At 42.6% G+C, this 19,428-nt stretch overlaps 5 protein-coding genes across 7 annotated transcripts; 3 read left to right on the top strand and 2 right to left on the bottom strand.

Moving 5' to 3' along the window:
• The first annotated feature begins 6 nt into the window (after window positions 1–6).
• Window positions 7–13,839, top strand: LOC115683029 (linamarin synthase 1-like). 2 transcript variants are annotated; one of them, XR_008816857.1, is made up of 4 exons: window positions 7–710; window positions 902–1,812; window positions 8,426–8,497; window positions 13,718–13,839. XR_008816857.1 is itself a non-coding variant. In XM_030607409.2 (2 exons), the coding sequence occupies exons 1-2, from the start codon at window positions 185–187 to the stop codon at window positions 1,831–1,833; spliced, it is 1,458 nt and encodes a 485-aa protein (XP_030463269.1). In that variant the 5' UTR covers window positions 7–184; the 3' UTR covers window positions 1,834–1,995. The 2 variants fall into 2 exon arrangements, 1 of the variants encoding a protein (XP_030463269.1); XM_030607409.2 differs by lacking the exons at window positions 8,426–8,497; window positions 13,718–13,839 and having other exon boundaries at window positions 902–1,995.
• Window positions 6,681–8,532, top strand: LOC115683031 (linamarin synthase 1-like). Its single transcript, XM_030607412.2, has 2 exons — window positions 6,681–7,355; window positions 7,515–8,532. Exons 1-2 carry the CDS (start codon window positions 6,830–6,832, stop codon window positions 8,444–8,446), a joined length of 1,458 nt encoding a protein of 485 aa, XP_030463272.2. The 5' UTR covers window positions 6,681–6,829; the 3' UTR covers window positions 8,447–8,532.
• LOC130138414 (uncharacterized) lies at window positions 8,769–9,740 on the bottom strand. Its single transcript, XM_056312432.1, has 5 exons — window positions 9,613–9,740; window positions 9,372–9,519; window positions 9,188–9,280; window positions 9,066–9,098; window positions 8,769–8,972 (listed from the first exon to the last, which is right to left on the bottom strand). Exons 1-5 carry the CDS (start codon window positions 9,738–9,740, stop codon window positions 8,769–8,771), a joined length of 606 nt encoding a protein of 201 aa, XP_056168407.1.
• On the top strand, window positions 11,943–13,839 carry LOC115667350 (linamarin synthase 1-like). Its single transcript, XM_030588941.2, has 2 exons — window positions 11,943–12,553; window positions 12,717–13,839. Exons 1-2 carry the CDS (start codon window positions 12,028–12,030, stop codon window positions 13,646–13,648), a joined length of 1,458 nt encoding a protein of 485 aa, XP_030444801.2. The 5' UTR covers window positions 11,943–12,027; the 3' UTR covers window positions 13,649–13,839.
• Window positions 13,840–15,124: 1,285 nt separating this feature from the next.
• Window positions 15,125–17,771, bottom strand: LOC115682960 (uncharacterized). 2 transcript variants are annotated; one of them, XM_030607328.2, is made up of 4 exons: window positions 16,844–17,762; window positions 16,163–16,255; window positions 16,004–16,071; window positions 15,125–15,541 (listed from the first exon to the last, which is right to left on the bottom strand). In XM_030607328.2, the coding sequence occupies exons 1-4, from the start codon at window positions 17,465–17,467 to the stop codon at window positions 15,379–15,381; spliced, it is 948 nt and encodes a 315-aa protein (XP_030463188.1). In that variant the 5' UTR covers window positions 17,468–17,762; the 3' UTR covers window positions 15,125–15,378. The 2 variants fall into 2 exon arrangements, with proteins under 2 accessions (XP_030463188.1, XP_056168611.1); XM_056312636.1 differs by having other exon boundaries at window positions 15,344–15,588; window positions 16,844–17,771.
• Window positions 17,772–19,428: the final 1,657 nt, after the last annotated feature.

The following is a 19,428-nucleotide window of genomic DNA, read 5'->3' as shown; positions in this document are numbered from 1 at the left end:
TGCTGAGTTTTCACACGTGTATCTCCCTCGTCTAACACTACTTGCATAAACTCTCTTTTGCGCATCTGGTATAGATCTGAAAAGACCGACCGAAATTGAATAGATTTGGCAAACTTTAGATCAATTTCAAGTTCCATCACTCAGTATACACTTCTTGATCTTGCCCAAGAGAGACAGACAGTTGATGGGTTCGTCACCCCTCGAATCAAGAAAATCCCGTGCACTTGCACACGCCGTGTGCGTCCCCTTCCCGGCCCAAGGCCACGTCAACCCCATGATGCAGCTTGCCAAGCTCCTCCACGCACGCGGCGTCTTCGTGACGTTCGTGAACACCGAGTTCAACCACCACCGCCTCCTCCGGTCTAAGGGACCCGACTCACTCCGAGTCCTTGAAAACTTCCGCTTCGAGACGATCCCGGATGGCCTCCCGCCGTCAGACCGCGATGCGACGCAGGACATCCCGGCCCTCTTCGACTCAATCCGCAAGAACTGCTTAGGCCCTTTCAAGAAATTGCTTGCCGGGATCAAGAGTGACGAGGTTGTTCCGCCTGTGAGTTGTGTGATATCAGATGGGGCGACGAGCTTCGCCAGTAAAGCTGCAAGAGAGCTTGGAGTCCCAGAGGTTCAGTTCTGGACTGCCTCAGCTTGTGGGTTAATGGGTTATTTGCAGTACAGAGAGCTTGTTAAGAGAGGGATCGTTCCATTCAAAGGTACTTACTTTGTTTATATATTCATTTTTGCTTCACTCGGATTTATTCACTAGATCTTTGTTTGTTTATTTAGTTTTTTTTTGTCAGGATTTGTTTATTTAGTTATCTCCCCATTTATGAGTTATTTCCATTCATCTGTTTCTCTTGTTAAAGTTCTAGATTGGATTCTCACTACGTATTAAATGTAACAGATGAAGACTTCCTGAACAACGGGATGCTCGATGATCCTGTCGACTGGATCCCCGGTATGCGAAACATCCGACTCCGGGACATCCCAAGCTTCATGCGGACCACAGACCTGAACGACATCAAGTTCGACTTCTTAGGAGATGAAGCGCAGCACTGCCTGAAATCATCTGCTATCTTGTTCAACACCTTCAATGAGCTCGAACACGAAGTACTGGAGAAAATAGCAGACATGTCCCCTCAAATTTACTGTACCGGGCCCCTTTCCTTTCTCATTCAGGATATTCCCTGGAGCTCAGTCAAGTCTTTCAGGTCGAGTCTGTGGAAGGAAGACTACAGCTGCCTCGAATGGCTCGATCAGAGAGAAGCCGAGTCGGTTGTCTATGTGAACTATGGAAGTATTACTGTCATGACTGGGGAACACCTGAAGGAGTTTGCTTGGGGACTTGCAAATAGCAAGCACCCATTTTTGTGGGTGATCAGACCTGATGTTGTGAAGGGTGATTCTGCAATTCTGCCACAGGAGTTCCTGGAGGAAGTGAAAGACAGAGGGTTCTTGACAAGTTGGTGTCCGCAGGATCAAGTCCTGAGTCACGGATCAGTCGGCGCTTTCCTAACGCACTGCGGGTGGAATTCTACCTTGGAAGGAATCTGCGGAGGCGTTCCCCTCATTTGCTGGCCGTTCTTTGCCGAGCAAACGACAAACTGTCGGTATGCGTGTACGGAATGGGGGATTGGCATGGAAGTGAACCAGGATGTGAGGCGCCAGGAAATAGAAGCTCTTGTTCGGGAAGTGATGGAAGGGGTCGGCGGGAAGAAGATGAGGGAGAATGCTAAGAAGTGGAAGGAGAGAGCTGTGGAAGCCGCCCGTCACGGAGGGTCGTCGTACAACGACTTCAATAGATTTATTAAGGATGTTGTCCATTTGAATGATTAGATCAAAGGGAAAAATTACCAGATTCCCACGTATTCCAAAAATATATCGAAAGAAGAAGAATTAAAAACACCATGGTTGAAGATTTCCCTCTTCTTGTTTCCAATTTGTTTGTTTGCACCGGTTGCTCCGACATGGTAAGTTAAATCATGCAGCATTAAATAATATCAATAAAGATATTTTACTTTCTTTACATTCTATAATTGCATTTGCTGCCTTAATCTTGCATGCGTTCCAGTAGTAATTAAAAAATCCCAGTGTTCTCCCCAAAATGCGACACATTCCACCGGTATTATATGATTGAAACGTCGACAATACAAGACCTTCAGTCCGCCTTTCGACCGTTCATCTGGTTTCCCTGCCCATGTGGAGCAAGCGGATGGACGGGGAAACTGTTCAAGATCTTGTACATCTCTTTGGGCTTCTCTACATTGATGGCGTGTCGTGCATCCTTTATCACCACTAGTTGTGGATTTCCGTTCACACGACTGTTCAATACAACAAAAGGGAGAGGGTAAACCAGAAGGACACATTCCTGTAATTTGCTGAAAAAACATAAGGCAACACCCATCGAATGGCTTGAAGTTTAATCAAAACGCATGAATAATGTCATCTCCATCGGAAATACTTTGTCATACGCCCTGCAAATGATCAGCCGCGACTGCATCAAGAGTCGACTGCAAATGATCACCATTTGACTTTTTTTGTTTCTTTTCTTTTGTTTTGTATCATGCTGGCTGGGCCCCACATAAGGTGGGACCCAGTCAACATGGATCAACTCTATCCTCTCTTGAAGATGCTCTGTGCACATTACCTGCGAAAATCATCAAAGCCTGACCAGAAAATCCACTGAGTGTCCTGTTGGATCAATCAGACAATAACATGAGGTTTCAGTTTCAAGAAATATGGCTCGGCAATGTCCAGAACTCGATCAAACTGACTTGCGAAACTCTTCTGATCTCCCAAGAACCATAACGACAAGCAAATCTGAAACACCATCGACAACCGGGAATGTATGCAAATTTAGCCTGTCGAACTTTGATGCCTTCGAGCACCAGACGGATTGCCATCATCCATCCATTTCACCTGCGCTTTCCCGTCTACCACATGTCCAAATGCAGAAAATCAACGAGATTCTGCCATATCACTCACTCAACAAAGTCCTCAAGATCCCCATCGTTATCCTCCAAAAGAACTGCCAATTCTTGAGGTAAGCTACAATCCATTGACAACATTAATGCTTCAACCATAACAAGACTACGACAACACGACAAAGTCACGCTTCGATATGACGATAGAAGCAGATATCGATGAACTAGCACGGACTCGAAAAAACCGACTCTTAGCACGTTCAACCAAAGCTTACAATTCAGACATTATCTTGGAAAAACATTATTACTCACTTCGATGAAGTCCAGGAGGAAGCAAGAGGGCATCTGCTTGGGCGGCCGGTGGAATTGTCTAAAATTATCAGTCAGACCAAGTGTATCGGACTATTGGAATCTTTGCGTTGTTCGACTAATTAGATGTGCAATGGCAAAAAATTGTAAAAGAAATCAGCCTTAAATTACCAGCTTCTCTTCTCTAATAATTTTCTTATCTTTTACCAACTTCTATTTATCCTTGTTATCAAAGCTTTAGATTTACCAACTATTATATGATATACCTTTATTTCAGCAAACTTTTTGCCAATTAAGTAACCCAATAAAAAAGTGGTTAAATTAATAAGAGCCCCAAACTAGTTAATAACTTAATCAAAAAAAAGTTGATAAATCGCTTTGTAAAAAATAAGAACAATTTTTTTTTGCTAAAAAATAAGTTGGTAATTTTTGGAAAAGAGTCGGCAAATTAAGGTGTGACTAAGAAATGGAACTAAAAATTTGTCAACGATAAGAAAAGTTAGCAAATTAAAAAAAAAAATAAATGTCCGTCAGTAACTCAATGAGAGTTTTTTTTTTTGGGTCAAATCTCAATGAGAATTGACCTGATATTAGGTGGTAATATAATGAGAGGAAAGTTGACGAGTTACGCTAATTTAGAATGGCAATTGCTGAAAAGGTTAGTAAATAAGGAATTGCTAACCATAGTAAATAAAAGTTGGTAACTTCAATAAAATTGGTGAATTAGGCCAAACAATTAGAGTTTAATAAGTAACTCAAACGACAGCTGGTATAATCCAAAATACTAGTTGGTAAGTTAATATGAGAGAAGTTGTAAGTCACACTAATTTAGTTTGATATTTTCATTTAAGAGTTAGTAAATCCGAAATGATAGTAGATTACACAAATAAAAGTTGGTGCTTTACAAATAAACAAAAAAGTTGGTAATTGCATAACAATAATAGTACACAAGTTAGCTGAAAAAAAAAAGCGATTGCTGTAATTTTAATTTTAGTAGAAACTTGGAGATTTCATCGAAACTAAATACAGCTCAATTCCCTTAAAAAACACCAACTTTAACTAAAATCCAAATATTGGCCTAAACTTTTTTTGCCTTATAAAAATGTAACAATTCACTCACGTCCAATTATGGCCAGAACTTTTTTTTTCTCGTAAAAAAACACTAATTTTAGTTCAATACCTAAATCTAACTGCCATCAAATTTCCGCCAAGTACAAGTGGAACACGGCATCATTAGACCTTGACGTGTGATAGATTTAGGTACCGACTGAGAATTGGTGTTATTTTTTTATGAGACACCAAAAAAGTTCTGGGCCGGTGCTTTTTAAATGAGACCAAACAAAAAGTTAGTCCCGAGATTGGAACACGAGCTAAAGTTGACGTACTTTCACGAGACGAAAAGGGATTCAGGCCAGAATTAGAACCCGACCTAAAGTGGCTGCTTTTTAAGAGAACAAAATACAAAGTACAACAAGGGGCAATGATACTTTGAATTGTCTCTGATCCACCCTATTCCGGTAGAGCCACACCACCATTCATTTTACAAATATGGGATAATGACACAAACAGTCCTTGAACTTTGATCCATTATGTAATGTGGTCTCTGAACTTTTAATTTGTTCAATATAGTCCATTAATTTTAGCTTAATATTTGTTGTGGTCCCTGAACTTTTACTTTGTTCAATGTGATCCCTGGACTTTTGGTACATGTTCAATGTAATCATTCTATTAATTCAAGTTCAGAGACTACATTATACTTTTTCATATAGTTTAAAGATTATATTGAACACAAATCAAAAATTCGGGGACGACATTAAATAAATTAAAAGTTCAGAGATTACATTGTATATCGGGTTAAAGTTCATGGATCATATTGAATAAATTGAAAGTTTATGAACTACGTTACACATTATGCCGAAGTTTAGAGATTATTTGTGTCATTTTTCCTATAAATATTATAATGATCGAAAACCAATCGAACCTCTTCTCATTTCGCATCGAATAGCCCCCTCCACGGACCACACGTGCTGACGTCCCACGATGTTGGTGGTCAATTTCACGAACCGGACAACCACCGCCGGTCATCTTGTCCGCCCATCCGATGATGACGAAACCGGTCAATTTCGAACAGCATTATTGAATCACGTGAGGACATATAGCCCCTTTTTTCGTCGTTTTGACTAGTCTTACCAAACATTACTCCACGAACTCGGTGCGTTTTGGAAAAATAGCCAGGAAAAAAGGACACGCAGCGTCGTGCAGCATTTTTGTCTGTTTGCATGAGGAATTCTGCTGAGATACGTATTAAATTACAGCCGAAATTCACTATCTAAGTGTAAATAATAATTTTGTAACAAGTGATTAAGTATCACTTAATTAATAGAATGCGTTTAGATATTATCTTCTGCATTTTTTTAAGATCGATAAAAAAGATATTATCATTACCCGACTAGTATTGAACAAAAATTTATAGCAGAAATCGCTAGCGTTGGCCGATTGAGAAATTACTTTCGTGAGTAGGAAATACTATTACAGGGTTTGATTCTCGCTTTATCGAATGCAAATAATTTGGACGTTCAACTCCTTGCTCAAGCTTCAAGTGCATCTTTATGATATGAATAAGATTTCATACATTTTTCTTACCTAAAGAAATAAACTTAGTAGTATATTTAAATAGTAAACAACGTGTTCAACTAACGGCTTAAATTTTAAAAATAGTTAACAGTGGCACTACTAAAGCTCACATGGTATCAAAGAAGGAATTCCCGAGTTTGAATCTTTTCAGATCCCTTATTTGCCTTCTCATTGTATACTCCACATTGTAGCCACAAGAAATTAGTTCAAACTTATAAATAATTGATAGTGATATCACAAAATCTCACAAAACCATGAGCAAACAATTAATACTGTAATGTTTATTCCTATATATGCACCGTGAAACTGTCGTTGTCGATCCAGCTAATTTTTTATCAACTAGGAAATTGATGTTGGTCATGTATAAAACCAAATGACTTTTCAAAGGCACAACTTACGTATTTGAGGTAATCAAGTCACCAGACCACCTTGTCATCTTTCAAGAATTTCGAGTCGAATCTAAGCATGTTCTTAAAATGTTTCATTTTAAACCCCATACGAACCTCAGGATCCCCAGCATGTAAAGCAACTAAAGGGCATCCCCTCCTAAAAAAAAAAAAAAAAGATTTGAAGGTAAATGGGGGAAAGAGCATGCGAGTACCGACACATTAAAATAAGGAACGGTTCTGTAGAGCTCGCCTTTCAAATGACAACTTTGGTGTGCGAGGTACTTAAGTCAACAGACCACCTTGCCGTCTTTCAAGAATCTGCAGTCAATCACATCTAAAAAACCAGAAAATTCGTATGCACTCCATGATTAGTGTAAAAAATGAAATATACAGTCACCATATATACGTATGCATCTCCCGCGTGTCTAACGGTGATTGTTTGAACTGTCTTTTGCGCATCTAACATAAATCTGAAAAGACCGACCGAAATTGAACAGATGTGGCAGAACTAGATCAGTTCCGAGTTCCAGCACCCAGTATATACTTCTTGATCTTGCCCTAGGGAAAGGCGTGGTGATGGCTTCGTCCTCCCAAGAATCAAGAAAATCCCATGCACTTGCACACGCCGTGTGCGTCCCCTTCCCGGCCCAAGGCCACATCAACCCCATGATGCAGCTCGCCAAGCTCCTCCACGCGCGCGGCGTCCTCGTCACGTTCGTCAACACCGAGTTCAACCACCGCCGCCTCCTCCGGGCTAAGGGGCCCGATTCACTCCCGGACCTCGAAAACTTCCGCTTCGAGACGATCCCGGATGGCCTCCCGCCGTCGGACCGCAACGCGACGCAGGATCCCCCAGCCCTCTGCGACTCGACACGGAAGAACTGCTTGGGCCCTTTCAAGGAATTGCTCGCCAGGATCAATAGCGACGAGGTTGTTCCGCCTGTGAGTTGTGTGATAGCAGATGGGATAGCGGGTTTTGCCAGTAAAGCTGCGAGAGAGCTTGGAGTCCCAGAGGTTCAGTTCTGGACTGCCTCGGCTTGTGGGTTCTTGGGTTATTTGCAGTACAGAGAGCTTGTTAAAAGAGCGATCGTTCCATTCAAAGGTACTTTGTTTATTTGATTCATTTTTGCTTCTCTCGGATAAACTCACTAGATCTTTATTTGTTTATTTAGTTATCTCTCCCTTCTTGAGTTATTTCCATTCATTTGTTTCTCTTGTTAAAGTGCTGGATTGGATCCTCACTACATGTTAAATGTAACAGATGCAGACTTCTTGAACAACGGGACGCTCAATGATCCTGTAGATTGGATCCCCGGCATGAGAAACATCCGACTCCGGGACATCCCGAGCTTCATACGGACCACAAACGTGAACGACATCTTGTTCGACTTCTTAGGAGAAGAAGTGCAGCACTGCCTGAAATCATCTGCTATCTTGTTCAACACCTTTAATGAGTTTGAACACGAAGTACTGGAGAAAATCGCAGACATTTCCCCTCGAATTTACTGTACCGGGCCCCTTTCCTTGCTCGTCCAGGATATTCCCTCGAGCTCAGTCAAGTCTTTCAGGTCAAATCTGTGGAAGGAAGACTACAGCTGCCTCGAATGGCTCGATCAGAGAGAAGCCGAGTCGGTTGTGTATGTGAACTATGGGAGTGTCACTGTCATGACTGAGGAACACCTGAAGGAGTTTGCTTGGGGGCTTGCAAATAGCAAGCACCCATTTTTGTGGGTGATCAGGCCTGATGTTGTGGGGGGCGATTCTGCAATTCTGCCTCAGGAGTTCCTCGAGGAAGTGGCAGACAGGGGGTTCTTGACGAGCTGGTGTCCGCAGGATCAAGTCCTGAGTCACGGATCGGTCGGCGCTTTCCTAATGCACTGCGGTTGGAATTCTACCTTGGAAGGTATCTGCGGAGGGGTTCCCCTCATTTGCTGGCCGTTCTTTGCTGAGCAAACGACAAACTGTCGGTACGCGTGTACGGAATGGGGGATTGGCATGGAAGTGAACCAGGACGTGAGGCGCCAGGAAATAGAAGCTCTTGTTCGGGAAGTGATGGAAGGGGTCGGCGGGAAGAAGATGAGGGAGAATGCTAAGAAGTGGAAGGAGAGAGCTGTGGAAGCCGCCCGTCGCGGAGGGTCATCGTTCAACGACTTCAATAGATTTATTAAGGAGGTTGTCCATTTGAATGATTAGATCAAAGGGAACAATTACCAGATTCCCAAGTATTCCGAAAATATATCGAAAGAAGAAGAAATAAAAACACCATGGTTGAAGATTTCCCTCTTCTTGTTTCCAATTTGTTAGTTTGCACCGGTTCCGTCGACATGCTTTGTTAAGTCATGCAGCATTAAATAATATCAATGAAGATATTTTACTTTCTTTACATTCTATAATTGCATTTGCTGCCTTAATCTTGCATGCGTTCCAGTAGTAATTCAAAAATCCCAGTGCTCTCCCCAAAATGCGACACGTTCCACCAGTATTATATGATTGAAACCTTGACAATTCAAGACCTTCAGTCCGCCTTTCGACCGTTCATCTGGTTTCCTTGCCCATGTGGAGCGAGCGGATGGACGGGGAAACTTTTCAAGATCTTGTACATCTCTTTGGGCTTCTCTGCAATGATGGCGTGCCCTGCATATTTTATTACCACTAGTTGTGCATTTCCATTCACATTCAATACAATAAAAGGGAAAGGGTGAACCAGACGAACACATTCCTGTAATTTGATGCAAAAACATAAGGCAACACCCATCAAACGGCTTGAAGTTCAATCAAAACGCATGAATTATGTCATCTCCATCGGAAATACTTTGTCATGCGCCCTGCAAATGATCAGCTGCGACTGCATCAAGAGTCAACTATGATTTAGCAAGATGAAGAGATGTAGAAAGGAAGTGATTCAGGACAGCTTGATTATTAAGGAGCATAAACCTTAGCCAGCTTTGGTAGGTTATGCAGTTTTCTGTCCTTGTGTAGAGCATGGATCAACTCTATCCTCTCTTGAAGATGCTCTGTGCACATTCCCTGCGAAAAACATCAAAGTTTGAACTGAGCATCCACTAAATGTCCCATTCGATCGATTAGAGAATAACACGAGGTTTCAGTTGAAAGAAACTTGTATCAACAATGTCCAGAACTCCATCAAAATGACTCCAAACTCTTCTGATCTCCCAAGAACCATAATGACTAGCAAATCCGAACCACTGTCGACCGTACGTGTATGCAAATGTAGCCTATCCAACTGTAATGCCTTCAAGCACCAACTGGATTACCATCATCCATCCATTTCACTGGCACATTCCCGTCACCACATGTCCAAATGCAGAAAACCAACGAGGTCCCGCAATATTACTCACTCGATGAAGTCCTCAAGGTCCCCATCTTTATCCTCCAAAAGAACTTCCGATTCTTGAGGTAAACTACAATCCACTGACAACATCAATGCCTCGACCATAACAAGACGACAGCGCCATGAGAATGTCATTTCTTCGACATGAGTATAGAAGCAGATATCGATGAACTAGCCCGGACTTGAAAAGAACCGACTTTTGGCATGTTCGAGCAAAACCTACAATTCATAACCCGAACCAGACACGCGAGCATGATATTATCTTGGAGAAACATTATACTCACATCAATGAAGTCCTGGAGGAAGCAAGAGGGCATCGCCTTGGGCGGCTGGTGGAATTGTAAAAAAATATTAGTTAGACCAAGTGTGTCTGGACCGCTGGAAGTTTTTCGATTAATAGATGTGCAATAGAAAAAAATTGTCAAAAATTACACCTGAAATTACCAACTTATCTTCTATAATAATTTTCTTATCTTCTGCCGGCTTCTGTTTGCCTTTTCATCAATTAAATTTACCAACTATTGTATGATATACCTTTATTTCAGTGGCCTACTTTTTGCCAATTAACTAACCCAATAATAAAGGGAAAAGTGTCAAAAAAGTCCTAAACTTTTGGCATTAGTGTCAATTTAGTCTTAAATCTTTTTTTTGGTACTAATTCAGTCTTAAACTTTTTGCATTGGTGTCAATTTAGTCATAAACTTTTTTTGATGCCAATTCAATCCTAAACCTTTTGTATTTATGTCAATTCGGTCCTAAACCTTTTGTATATCATTTTCCCTACAAATATGATCATGATCGAAAACCAATCGAACCTCTTCTCATTTCGCATCAAATAGCCCCCCTCCACGGACCACACGTGCCGACGTGGCACGATGTTGGTGGTCAATTTCACGAACCGGACAACCACCGCCGGTCATCTTTGTCCGCCCATCCGATGATGACGATACCGGTCAATTTCGAACAGCATTATTGAATCACGTGAGGACATATAGCCCTTTTTTTCGTCGTTTTGACTGGTCTTACCAAATATTACTCCACGAACGCGGTGCGTTTTGGAAAAATAGCCAGGAAAAAAGGACACGCAGCGTCGTGCAGCAATTTTGTCTGTTTGCATGAGTAATTCTGCTGAGATATGTATTAAATTACAGCCGAAATTCACTATCTAAGTGTAAATAATAATTTTGTAACAAGTGATTAAGTATCACTTAATTAATATAATGCATTTAGATATTATCTTTTGCATTTTTTTAAGATCGATAGAAAAGATATTATCATTACCCGACTAGTATTGAACAAAAATTTACAGCAAAAATCGTTGGTGTAGGCCGATTGAGAAATTACTTTCGTGAGTAGGAAATACTATTATAGGGTTTGATTCTCGCTTTATCGAACGCAAATAATTTGGACTTTCAACTCCTTGCTCAAGCTTCGAGTGCATCTTCATGATATGAATAAGATTTCATACATTTTTCTTACCTAAAGAAATAAACTTAGTAGTATATTTAAATAGTAAACAACGTGTTCAACTAACGGCTTAAATTTTAAAAATAGTTAACGGTGGCACTACTGAAGCTCACATGGTATCAAAGAATGGATTCTCGAATTTGAATCTTTTCAGATCCCTTATTTGCCTTCGCATTGTATACTCCAAATTGTAGCCACAAGAAATTAGTTCAAACTTCTAAATAATTGATAGTGATATCACAAAATCTCACAAAACCATAAACAAACAATTAATACTGTAATGTTTATTCATATATATGCACCATGAAATTGTCGTTATCGATCCAGCTGATTTTTTATCAGCTAGGAAATTGATGTTGGTCATGTGTCAAACCAAATGACTTTTCAAAGGCACAACTTACGTGTTTGAGGTAATCAAGTTACCGGACCACCTTGTCAACTTTCAAGAATTTCAAATCGAATCTAAGCATATTTTTAAAAGGTTTCATTTTAGACCCCGTCCGAACCTCAGGATCCCTAGCATGCAAAGCAACTAAAGGGCATCCCCTCCTCCAAAAAAAAAAAAAAAGATTTGGAGGGAATTGAGGAAAAGAGCACCTTAAAATGAGAAACGTTTCCGTGAAATCTGCCGTTCAAATGACAACTTTGGCGTGCGAGGTACTTAAGTCAACGGACCACTTTGTCGTCTTTCAAGAATCTGCAGTCAATCACATCTAAAAGACCAGAAAATTCGTATGCACTCTATGATTAGTGTAAAAAATGAAATATACAATCACCATATATACGTATGCATCTCCCGCGTGTCTAACGGTGATTGTTTGAACTGTCTTTTGCGCATCTAACATAAATCTGAAAAGACCGACCGAAATTGAACAGATGTGGCAGAACTGGATCAGTTCCGAGTTCCAGCACCCAGTAAATACTTCTTGATCTTGCCCTAGGGAAAGGCGTGGTGATGGCTTCGTCTTCCCAAGAATCAAGAAAATCCCATGCACTTGCACACGCCGTGTGCGTCCCCTTCCCGGCCCAAGGCCACATCAACCCCATGATGCAGCTCGCCAAGCTCCTCCACGCGCGCGGCGTCCTCGTCACGTTCGTCAACACCGAGTTCAACCACCGCCGCCTCCTCCGGGCTAAGGGGCCCGATTCACTCCCGGACCTCGAAAACTTCCGCTTCGAGACGATCCCGGATGGCCTCCCGCCATCGGACCGTGACGCGACGCAGGATCCCCCAGCCCTCAGCGACTCGACCCGGAAGAACTGCTTGGGCCCTTTCAAGGAATTGCTCGCCAAGATCAATAGCGACGAGGTTGTTCCGCCTGTGAGTTGTGTGATAGCAGATGGGATAGCGGGTTTTGCCAGTGAAGCTGCGAGGGAGTTTGGAGTTCCAGAGGTTCGGTTCTGGACTGCCTCGGCTGGTGGGTTCATGTGTTATTTGCAGTACAGAGAGCTTGTTAAGAGAGGGATCGTTCCATTCAAAGGTACTTACTTTGTTTATTTGATTCATTTTTGCTTCTCTCGGATAAACTCACTAGATCTTTATTTGTTTATTTAGTTATCTCTCCCTTCTTGAGTTATTTCCATTCATTTGTTTCTCTTGTTAGAGTGCTGGATTGGATCCTCACTACATGTTAAATGTAACAGATGAAGACTTCTTGAACAACGGGACGCTCAATGATCCTGTCGATTGGATCCCAGGCATGAGAAACATCCGACTCCGGGACATCCCGAGCTTCATACGGACGACAGACCGGAACGACATCTTGTTTGACTTCCAAGGAGAAGAAGTGCAGCACTGCCTGAAATCATCTGCTATCTTGTTCAACACCTTTAATGAGTTTGAACACGAAGTACTGGAGAAAATCGCAGACATTTCCCCTCGAATTTACTGTACTGGGCCCCTTTCCTTGCTCGTCCAGGATATTCCCTCGAGCTCAGTCAAGTCTTTCAGGTCAAATCTGTGGAAGGAAGACTACAGCTGCCTCGAATGGCTCGATCAGAGAGAAGCCGAGTCGGTTGTGTATGTGAACTATGGGAGTGTCACTGTCATGACTGAGGAACACCTGAAGGAGTTTGCTTGGGGGCTTGCAAATAGCAAGCACCCATTTTTGTGGGTGATCAGGCCTGATGTTGTGGAGGGTGATTCTGCAATTCTGCCTCAGGAGTTCCTCGAGGAAGTGGAAGACAGAGGGTTCTTGACGAGCTGGTGTCCGCAGGATCAAGTCCTGAGTCACGGATCGGTCGGCGCTTTCCTAATGCACTGCGGTTGGAATTCTACCTTGGAAGGTATCTGCGGAGGGGTTCCCCTCATTTGCTGGCCGTTCTTTGCCGAGCAAACGACAAACTGTCGGTACGCGTGTACGGAATGGGGGATTGGCATGGAAGTGAACCAGGACGTGAGGCGCCAGGAAATAGAAGCTCTTGTTCGGGAAGTGATGGAAGGGGTCGGCGGGAAGAAGATGAGGGAGAATGCTAAGAAGTGGAAGGAGAGAGCTGTGGAAGCCGCCCGTCGCGGAGGGTCATCGTTCAACGACTTCAATAGATTTATTAAGGAGGTTGTCCATTTGAATGATTAGATCAAAGGGAACAATTACCAGATTCCCAAGTATTCCGAAAATATATCGAAAGAAGAAGAAATAAAAACACCATGGTTGAAGATTTCCCTCTTCTTGTTTCCAATTTGTTAGTTTGCACTGGTTCCTTCGACATGGTATGTTAAATCAGGAAGCATTAAATAATATGAATAAAGATATTTACTTTCTTTACATTCTATAATTGCATTTGCTGTCTTAATCTTGCATGCGTTCCAGTAGTAATTCAAAAATCCCAGTGCTCTATGCGACACATTCCACCAGTATTATATGATTGAAACGTCAACAATTCAAGACCTTCAGTCCGCCTTTCGACCGTTCATCTGGTTTCCTTGCCCATGTGGAGCGAGCGGATCGACGAGGAAACTTTTCAAGATCTTGTACATCTCTTTGGGCTTCTCTGCAATGATGGCGTGCCCTGCATATTTTATTACCACTGGTTGTGCATTTCCATTCCCACGACTGTTCAATACAATAAAAGGGAAAGGGTAAATTAGACGGACACATTCCTGTAATTTGATGAAAAAACATAAGGCAACACCCATCGGATGGCTTGAAGTTCAATCAAAACGCATGAATTATGTCATCTCCATCGGAAATACTTTGTCATGAGCCCTGCAAATGATCAGCGGCGACTGCATCAAGAGTCAACTATGATTTAGCAAGATGAAGAGATGTAGAAAGGAAGTGATTCAGGACAGCTTGATTATTAAGAAGCATAAACCTTAGCTAGCTTTGGTAGGTTATACAGTTTTCTGTCCTTGTGTAGAGCATGGATCAACTCTATCCTCTCTTGAAGATGCTCTGTGCTTCCCTGCGAAAAACATCAAAGCTTGAACTGAGCATCCACTAAATGTCCCATTCGATCGATTAGAGAATAACATGAGGTTTCAGTTGAAAGAAACTTGTATCAACAATGTCCAGAACTCCATCAAAATGACTCCAAACTCTTCTGAACTCCCAAGAACCATAATGACTAGCAAATCCGAACCACCGTCGACCGTATGTGTATGCAAATGTAGCCTATCCAACTTTAATGCCTTCAAGCACCAACTGGATTACCATCATCCATCCATTTCACTGGCACATTCCCGTCGCCACATGTCCAAATGCAGAAAACCAACGAGGTCCCGCAATATTACTCACTCGATGAAGTCCTCGAGGTCCCCATCTTTATCCTCCAAAAGAACTTCCGATTCCTGAGGTAAACTACAATTCACTGACAACATCAAAGCCTCAACCATAACAAGACGACAGTGCCACGAGAATGTCATTTCTTCGACATGAGTATAGAAGCAGATATCGATGAACTAGCCCGGACTCAAAAAGAATTACTGTGAGTTTTAATGAGTTTAATCGTTGCAAATTAGCAATTATGGATTGGAATTCTAGCATTTTACATCGCCCTTTATTAAGGAGGTTGTCTATTTGAATGATTAGATTAAAAACGAATAATCACCATATTCCCATGTCTGCCGGAAATATATTGAAAAAAGAAGAATTAAATCCAATTTGTTTTCCTTCTGTAAGGTATTTTAAACCATACAACATTAAAAACATGATTAAAGATGTACTTTTTGTACATTCTATAGCTGTATTTTGATGTCCTCATCTTGCATGCATTCCAGTAGCAATTCAAAAATTCCAGTGCTGTCCCAAAAATGCCATACATTCCCCGAGTATTATATGATCGAAAACTCGGCAAGTTGATGCCTTCAGTCTGCCTTCCGACCATTCATCTGGTTTCCGGGCTCATGCGAAGTGGGCGGATCGACGAGGTAAGTTTTCAAGATCTTGTACATCTCTTTGGGCTTCTCTGCATTGATGGCGTGCCCTGCATCCTTTATGACCACCAGTTGTGCATCTCCATCCACATGCCTGTTCAATGCAGCAGAACAGAAGGGGCAAATCAGACGGACACAATCCTGTAGTTTGACGACAGGAAAATAAGGCAACACAGATTGGAATGCGATAAAGTTGTAAAGATTGTCATCTACATTCCCTGAGTCCATGAAATTCCGAGTCCTGCGACAACAATCAGTGGACAATGTGAATTTTTAAAACAAAGGGAGCTGCGTACTCGAACCAAATAGTTAGGGTGTCTCTATAAGTTTCGGAAAGAGGAAAATGAGAACGGCAGGCTTTTTCGACTTGTTTGATGGAGTTTGATAGGAGCGAACAACTGCTTCAACTGTCCGAGTCCTTTTAATTAAGTCGCGGAACCTAATTACGGGCGAAAACTATCAGATAATCTAGACTCTAGCATCTTAATTGCTCCCTCCCTCAATGCAAAAAGGGTCTCCAGTGCGACGGCACATTCAGATAGTACAACAAGCTAACCGTTTCAATCTTTCAGCCAACTCCATTGGAAATACAACATCGTGCTCCCCCCAAATGATCAGCGGCGACTGCATCAAGAGTCAACTACGATTTAGCGAGATGAAGAGATGTATGGAGGAAGAGATCTAGGACAGCATTGACAGATAAAGAAGCATAAACCTTGGCTAGCTTTGGTAGGTTAGACAGTTTTCTGTCCTTGTGTAGAGCAGTAATCAATTCTATCCTCTCTTGAAGATACTCTGTGCACATAACCTGCGAAAAACATCAAAGTTTAAACAAGGTATCCACTAAACGTCCTGTTGGATCAATTGGAGAAGGTCTGGTTTCAATTTAAACAAACATGTATCAGCAATGTCCAAAACTCAATGGAAGTGACTCTAAACCCTTCTAAAAACCATAATGATGAGCAAATTGGAACCACCGTCAACCATATATGTATGCGAATTTAGCCTATGGAACTATGATTCTTTCTTAGTACCAGCTGGATTACTGTCATCCATCCACATCACCTGCACTTTCCCAGCATCACATGCCCAAAAGCAGAAAACTGAGGAGGTTCCGCAAATCACTCGCTCAAAAATGTCCTCAAGATTGCTCTCCAAAAAACTGCCAGTTCTTGAGGTAACTACAATCCATTAGCAGCATCAATGCCCCAACCATAACAGGACGATGATGCCACGGGAATGTCCTTTTTAAGACATGATTATATAAGCAGATCTCGATGAACTAGCACAGACTCGAAAAGAACCGAGTTTTAGCACGCTCAAGCAAAACTTACAATTCATAAAACCCAATCCAACACGCGAACATGACATTATCTGGGATAAACATTTTACTCACATCGATGAAGTCCTGGAGGAAGCAAGTGGGCATCTTCTTGGGCGGACGGTGGAACGAAATGCGCACCAAGTCCCGGACCTTCTCCGGCTGCTGCGGCAGCAGCACGCTCACCGCCTCGTCCACGCTCCGAACCCTGAACATCCCCTCCTCCATGTCCTTCTCCTCCAAGCACACCCCCGCGCAGATCAGCACCAATTTATCCACCCTCTCCCCGAACTGAACCGCCAGGCTGTACGCCACGAACCCTCCGTAGCTCATCCCCACCACATTCATCTTCTTCACACCGATCGCCTCCATCAGAGCAACCACGCACTGGGCCTGGAATTGCTCGCTCCGCTCGGGCCTGGTCGTGTAGGAGTCCCCGAAGAAGACGAGGTCGGGGACGTAGACGTTGAAGCGGGCGGCGAGCGGGGAGACGAAGTCGTTCCACTGCCACATTGCGTTGGCCCCGATGCCGTGGAGGAGGAGGAGGTCGGGCCTCGCCGGGTTGGGCCTCTTGGGGACCCAGCAGTGCATCACCGTGCCGTCGCCGAGGTCGGTGACGGTGGACTTAAGGCCGGACCGCGAGAAGGAGAAGCGGAGGCACCGGTCCCTCGTCGCCGTGAAGCTGAAGCACTTGGCCATTGGAACGAAGCTTAAAGCTCGAAGCTTCTTCTCTCTGCCTCTGCCTCTGCGGCTCTGCCTCCCTCTCCCTCTCCCTCTCTGTAGAAGCAGAGCTTCAATGGTGGGTGTGTGGCGATTAGAGAGGGGTCTCTCCTGAAGTGGGGAAGACGACGGTCGACGACGCTTTGTTCAAAGGGTCGGGTTGGTCAACCCCGTGGTGGGGGTCACTCTGCGGCTGCTGAGTGATGGTCGTTGCTGTACCATTCAAACATGGAGGAAGAAACAGAGGATGCAAACAGATTTGCCGGGCGAGTTCGACAAGAGAAGTGGATTCTTCGTCGTTAATTTGCTAATTAATTAATATATTGGGATAATGACACAATGATCTCTAAACTTTAGTCCAATGTGTAATGTGTTTTCCGAATTTTTAATTTGTTCAATATGATTCCTGAATTTTTTGTACATATAAATTATATGAAAATGTTCATTATAGTTCCTAAACTTAAATTAATAGAATGGCTGCATTGAATATGTACCAAAAGTTTAGGGATGATATTGAATAAATTAAAAATTTAGAGATCACGTTACATATATTGAATTACAATTCATGAATCATGTTAAATAAATTAAAAAATTATGAACTATATTATATATTGAGTTAAAATTGTCTCATTGTTCTTAATAATTACGCGTCAGCTTGAACTCCACCCACATGAAAAGAGGAGATGACAAAGAGCGTGCATGACTGGATGAACAGAGCCAAAAAGAATTTGTCATCTTTCCCAGAGGTACAAACAAAATTAATTTTTTCGAGAGCCCAAAAAGTAATTGTTAAATTATATGGAAAAGGAGGGTGTCGTTTTCGAAAGTGCGCAACGAAGAGTCCCCAATCTTGTCAAGTTTTTTTAAAATCAAAGTTCGTGAAATCAGTGTCAGCCACGGGGGGGAGTACGTTTGAAAAATCGGGCCGGACACCAATCCCGCCGTTCACGGTTGTCTCGAGACGATATTATTGTTATGCACCGAAAGGGAACGCTCTTTCTAGAAGTGGCTGTACAAATTTTTCAGAAAAGGTCTGCTGCTGAAGACTGCAAGCGCCGAAGATGATCTTCTTCTTCACCGATCGCCTGCTGTCGCTGCGCCGGTCTTCCTGGGCAAACCTTATTTTAAGCTAAAAACAGGAACATCAGACGAACACTTTGACTACAGATACAGTTTGACGAATCACGGGTCTCGTTGATCTGAATGGCCAGAGGTGGTCTTCTTCTTCCACCGTTTTCTGATGAGGGTTTGTTTAACCGTTTTCCATCCGTCAACGGTCAAAATTGGCTGGGGTTGACCGACTTGTTTCCCCTTCTTTTTGGTCATTTTCTTTGTCTTTGGGTGTACCGCGACCAACCCCCGTTCTTTGACCGCATGAAACCACGCAATTGAGAGTCTTCAAAATTTTAAATTATGCAATTAAGTCCTAAAATTTATCAAGGGAGTGCGATGCAATCAATTCTTGAAACTTGTCAAATTGATACAATCAAAGTCCTTCTCTTGACTCCTGTCCAACTTGACAGACGAAAAATGCTAACGAGTTTTAGAACTTGATCGCACCGACTTGATAAGTTTCAGAACTTAATTGTATTTTCGTGACAAGTTTTAAGATTGTCAGTACACTCGACCCAACGAAGACGGATAATGAAACTGGAGTTAGGACATTCAATAACAGTTGCGATGAGAGAGAGAGAGGCAAATATGTTGAGACCGATCAACTCTGATCGAATCCTCCTATTGCCGCCGTTGAATCCTCCCGTTGCCGCCTGTGAGGGTAGCCGCTCGGCCGTGCCAACCCGGGCACGGCATGCCCCGACCCGACATGATTGGAACTGTGCTTGGGTCTCAAACATTTCTTTAAGTGTAATTTGTGTATAATTGTCATTGGAGCACAGAGACATTTAATTTTCTCCTTGAAATTATTTAAAAATGTGCTTGTA

Source organism: Syzygium oleosum, unplaced genomic scaffold (genome assembly GCF_021117445.2).
Source record: "Syzygium oleosum isolate NSW1041296 unplaced genomic scaffold, Sole_v2.1 Sole_v2.06, whole genome shotgun sequence".
NCBI classification, from domain to species: domain Eukaryota; kingdom Viridiplantae; phylum Streptophyta; class Magnoliopsida; order Myrtales; family Myrtaceae; genus Syzygium; species Syzygium oleosum.
This window is presented reverse-complemented; position numbering and strand designations above follow the sequence as displayed.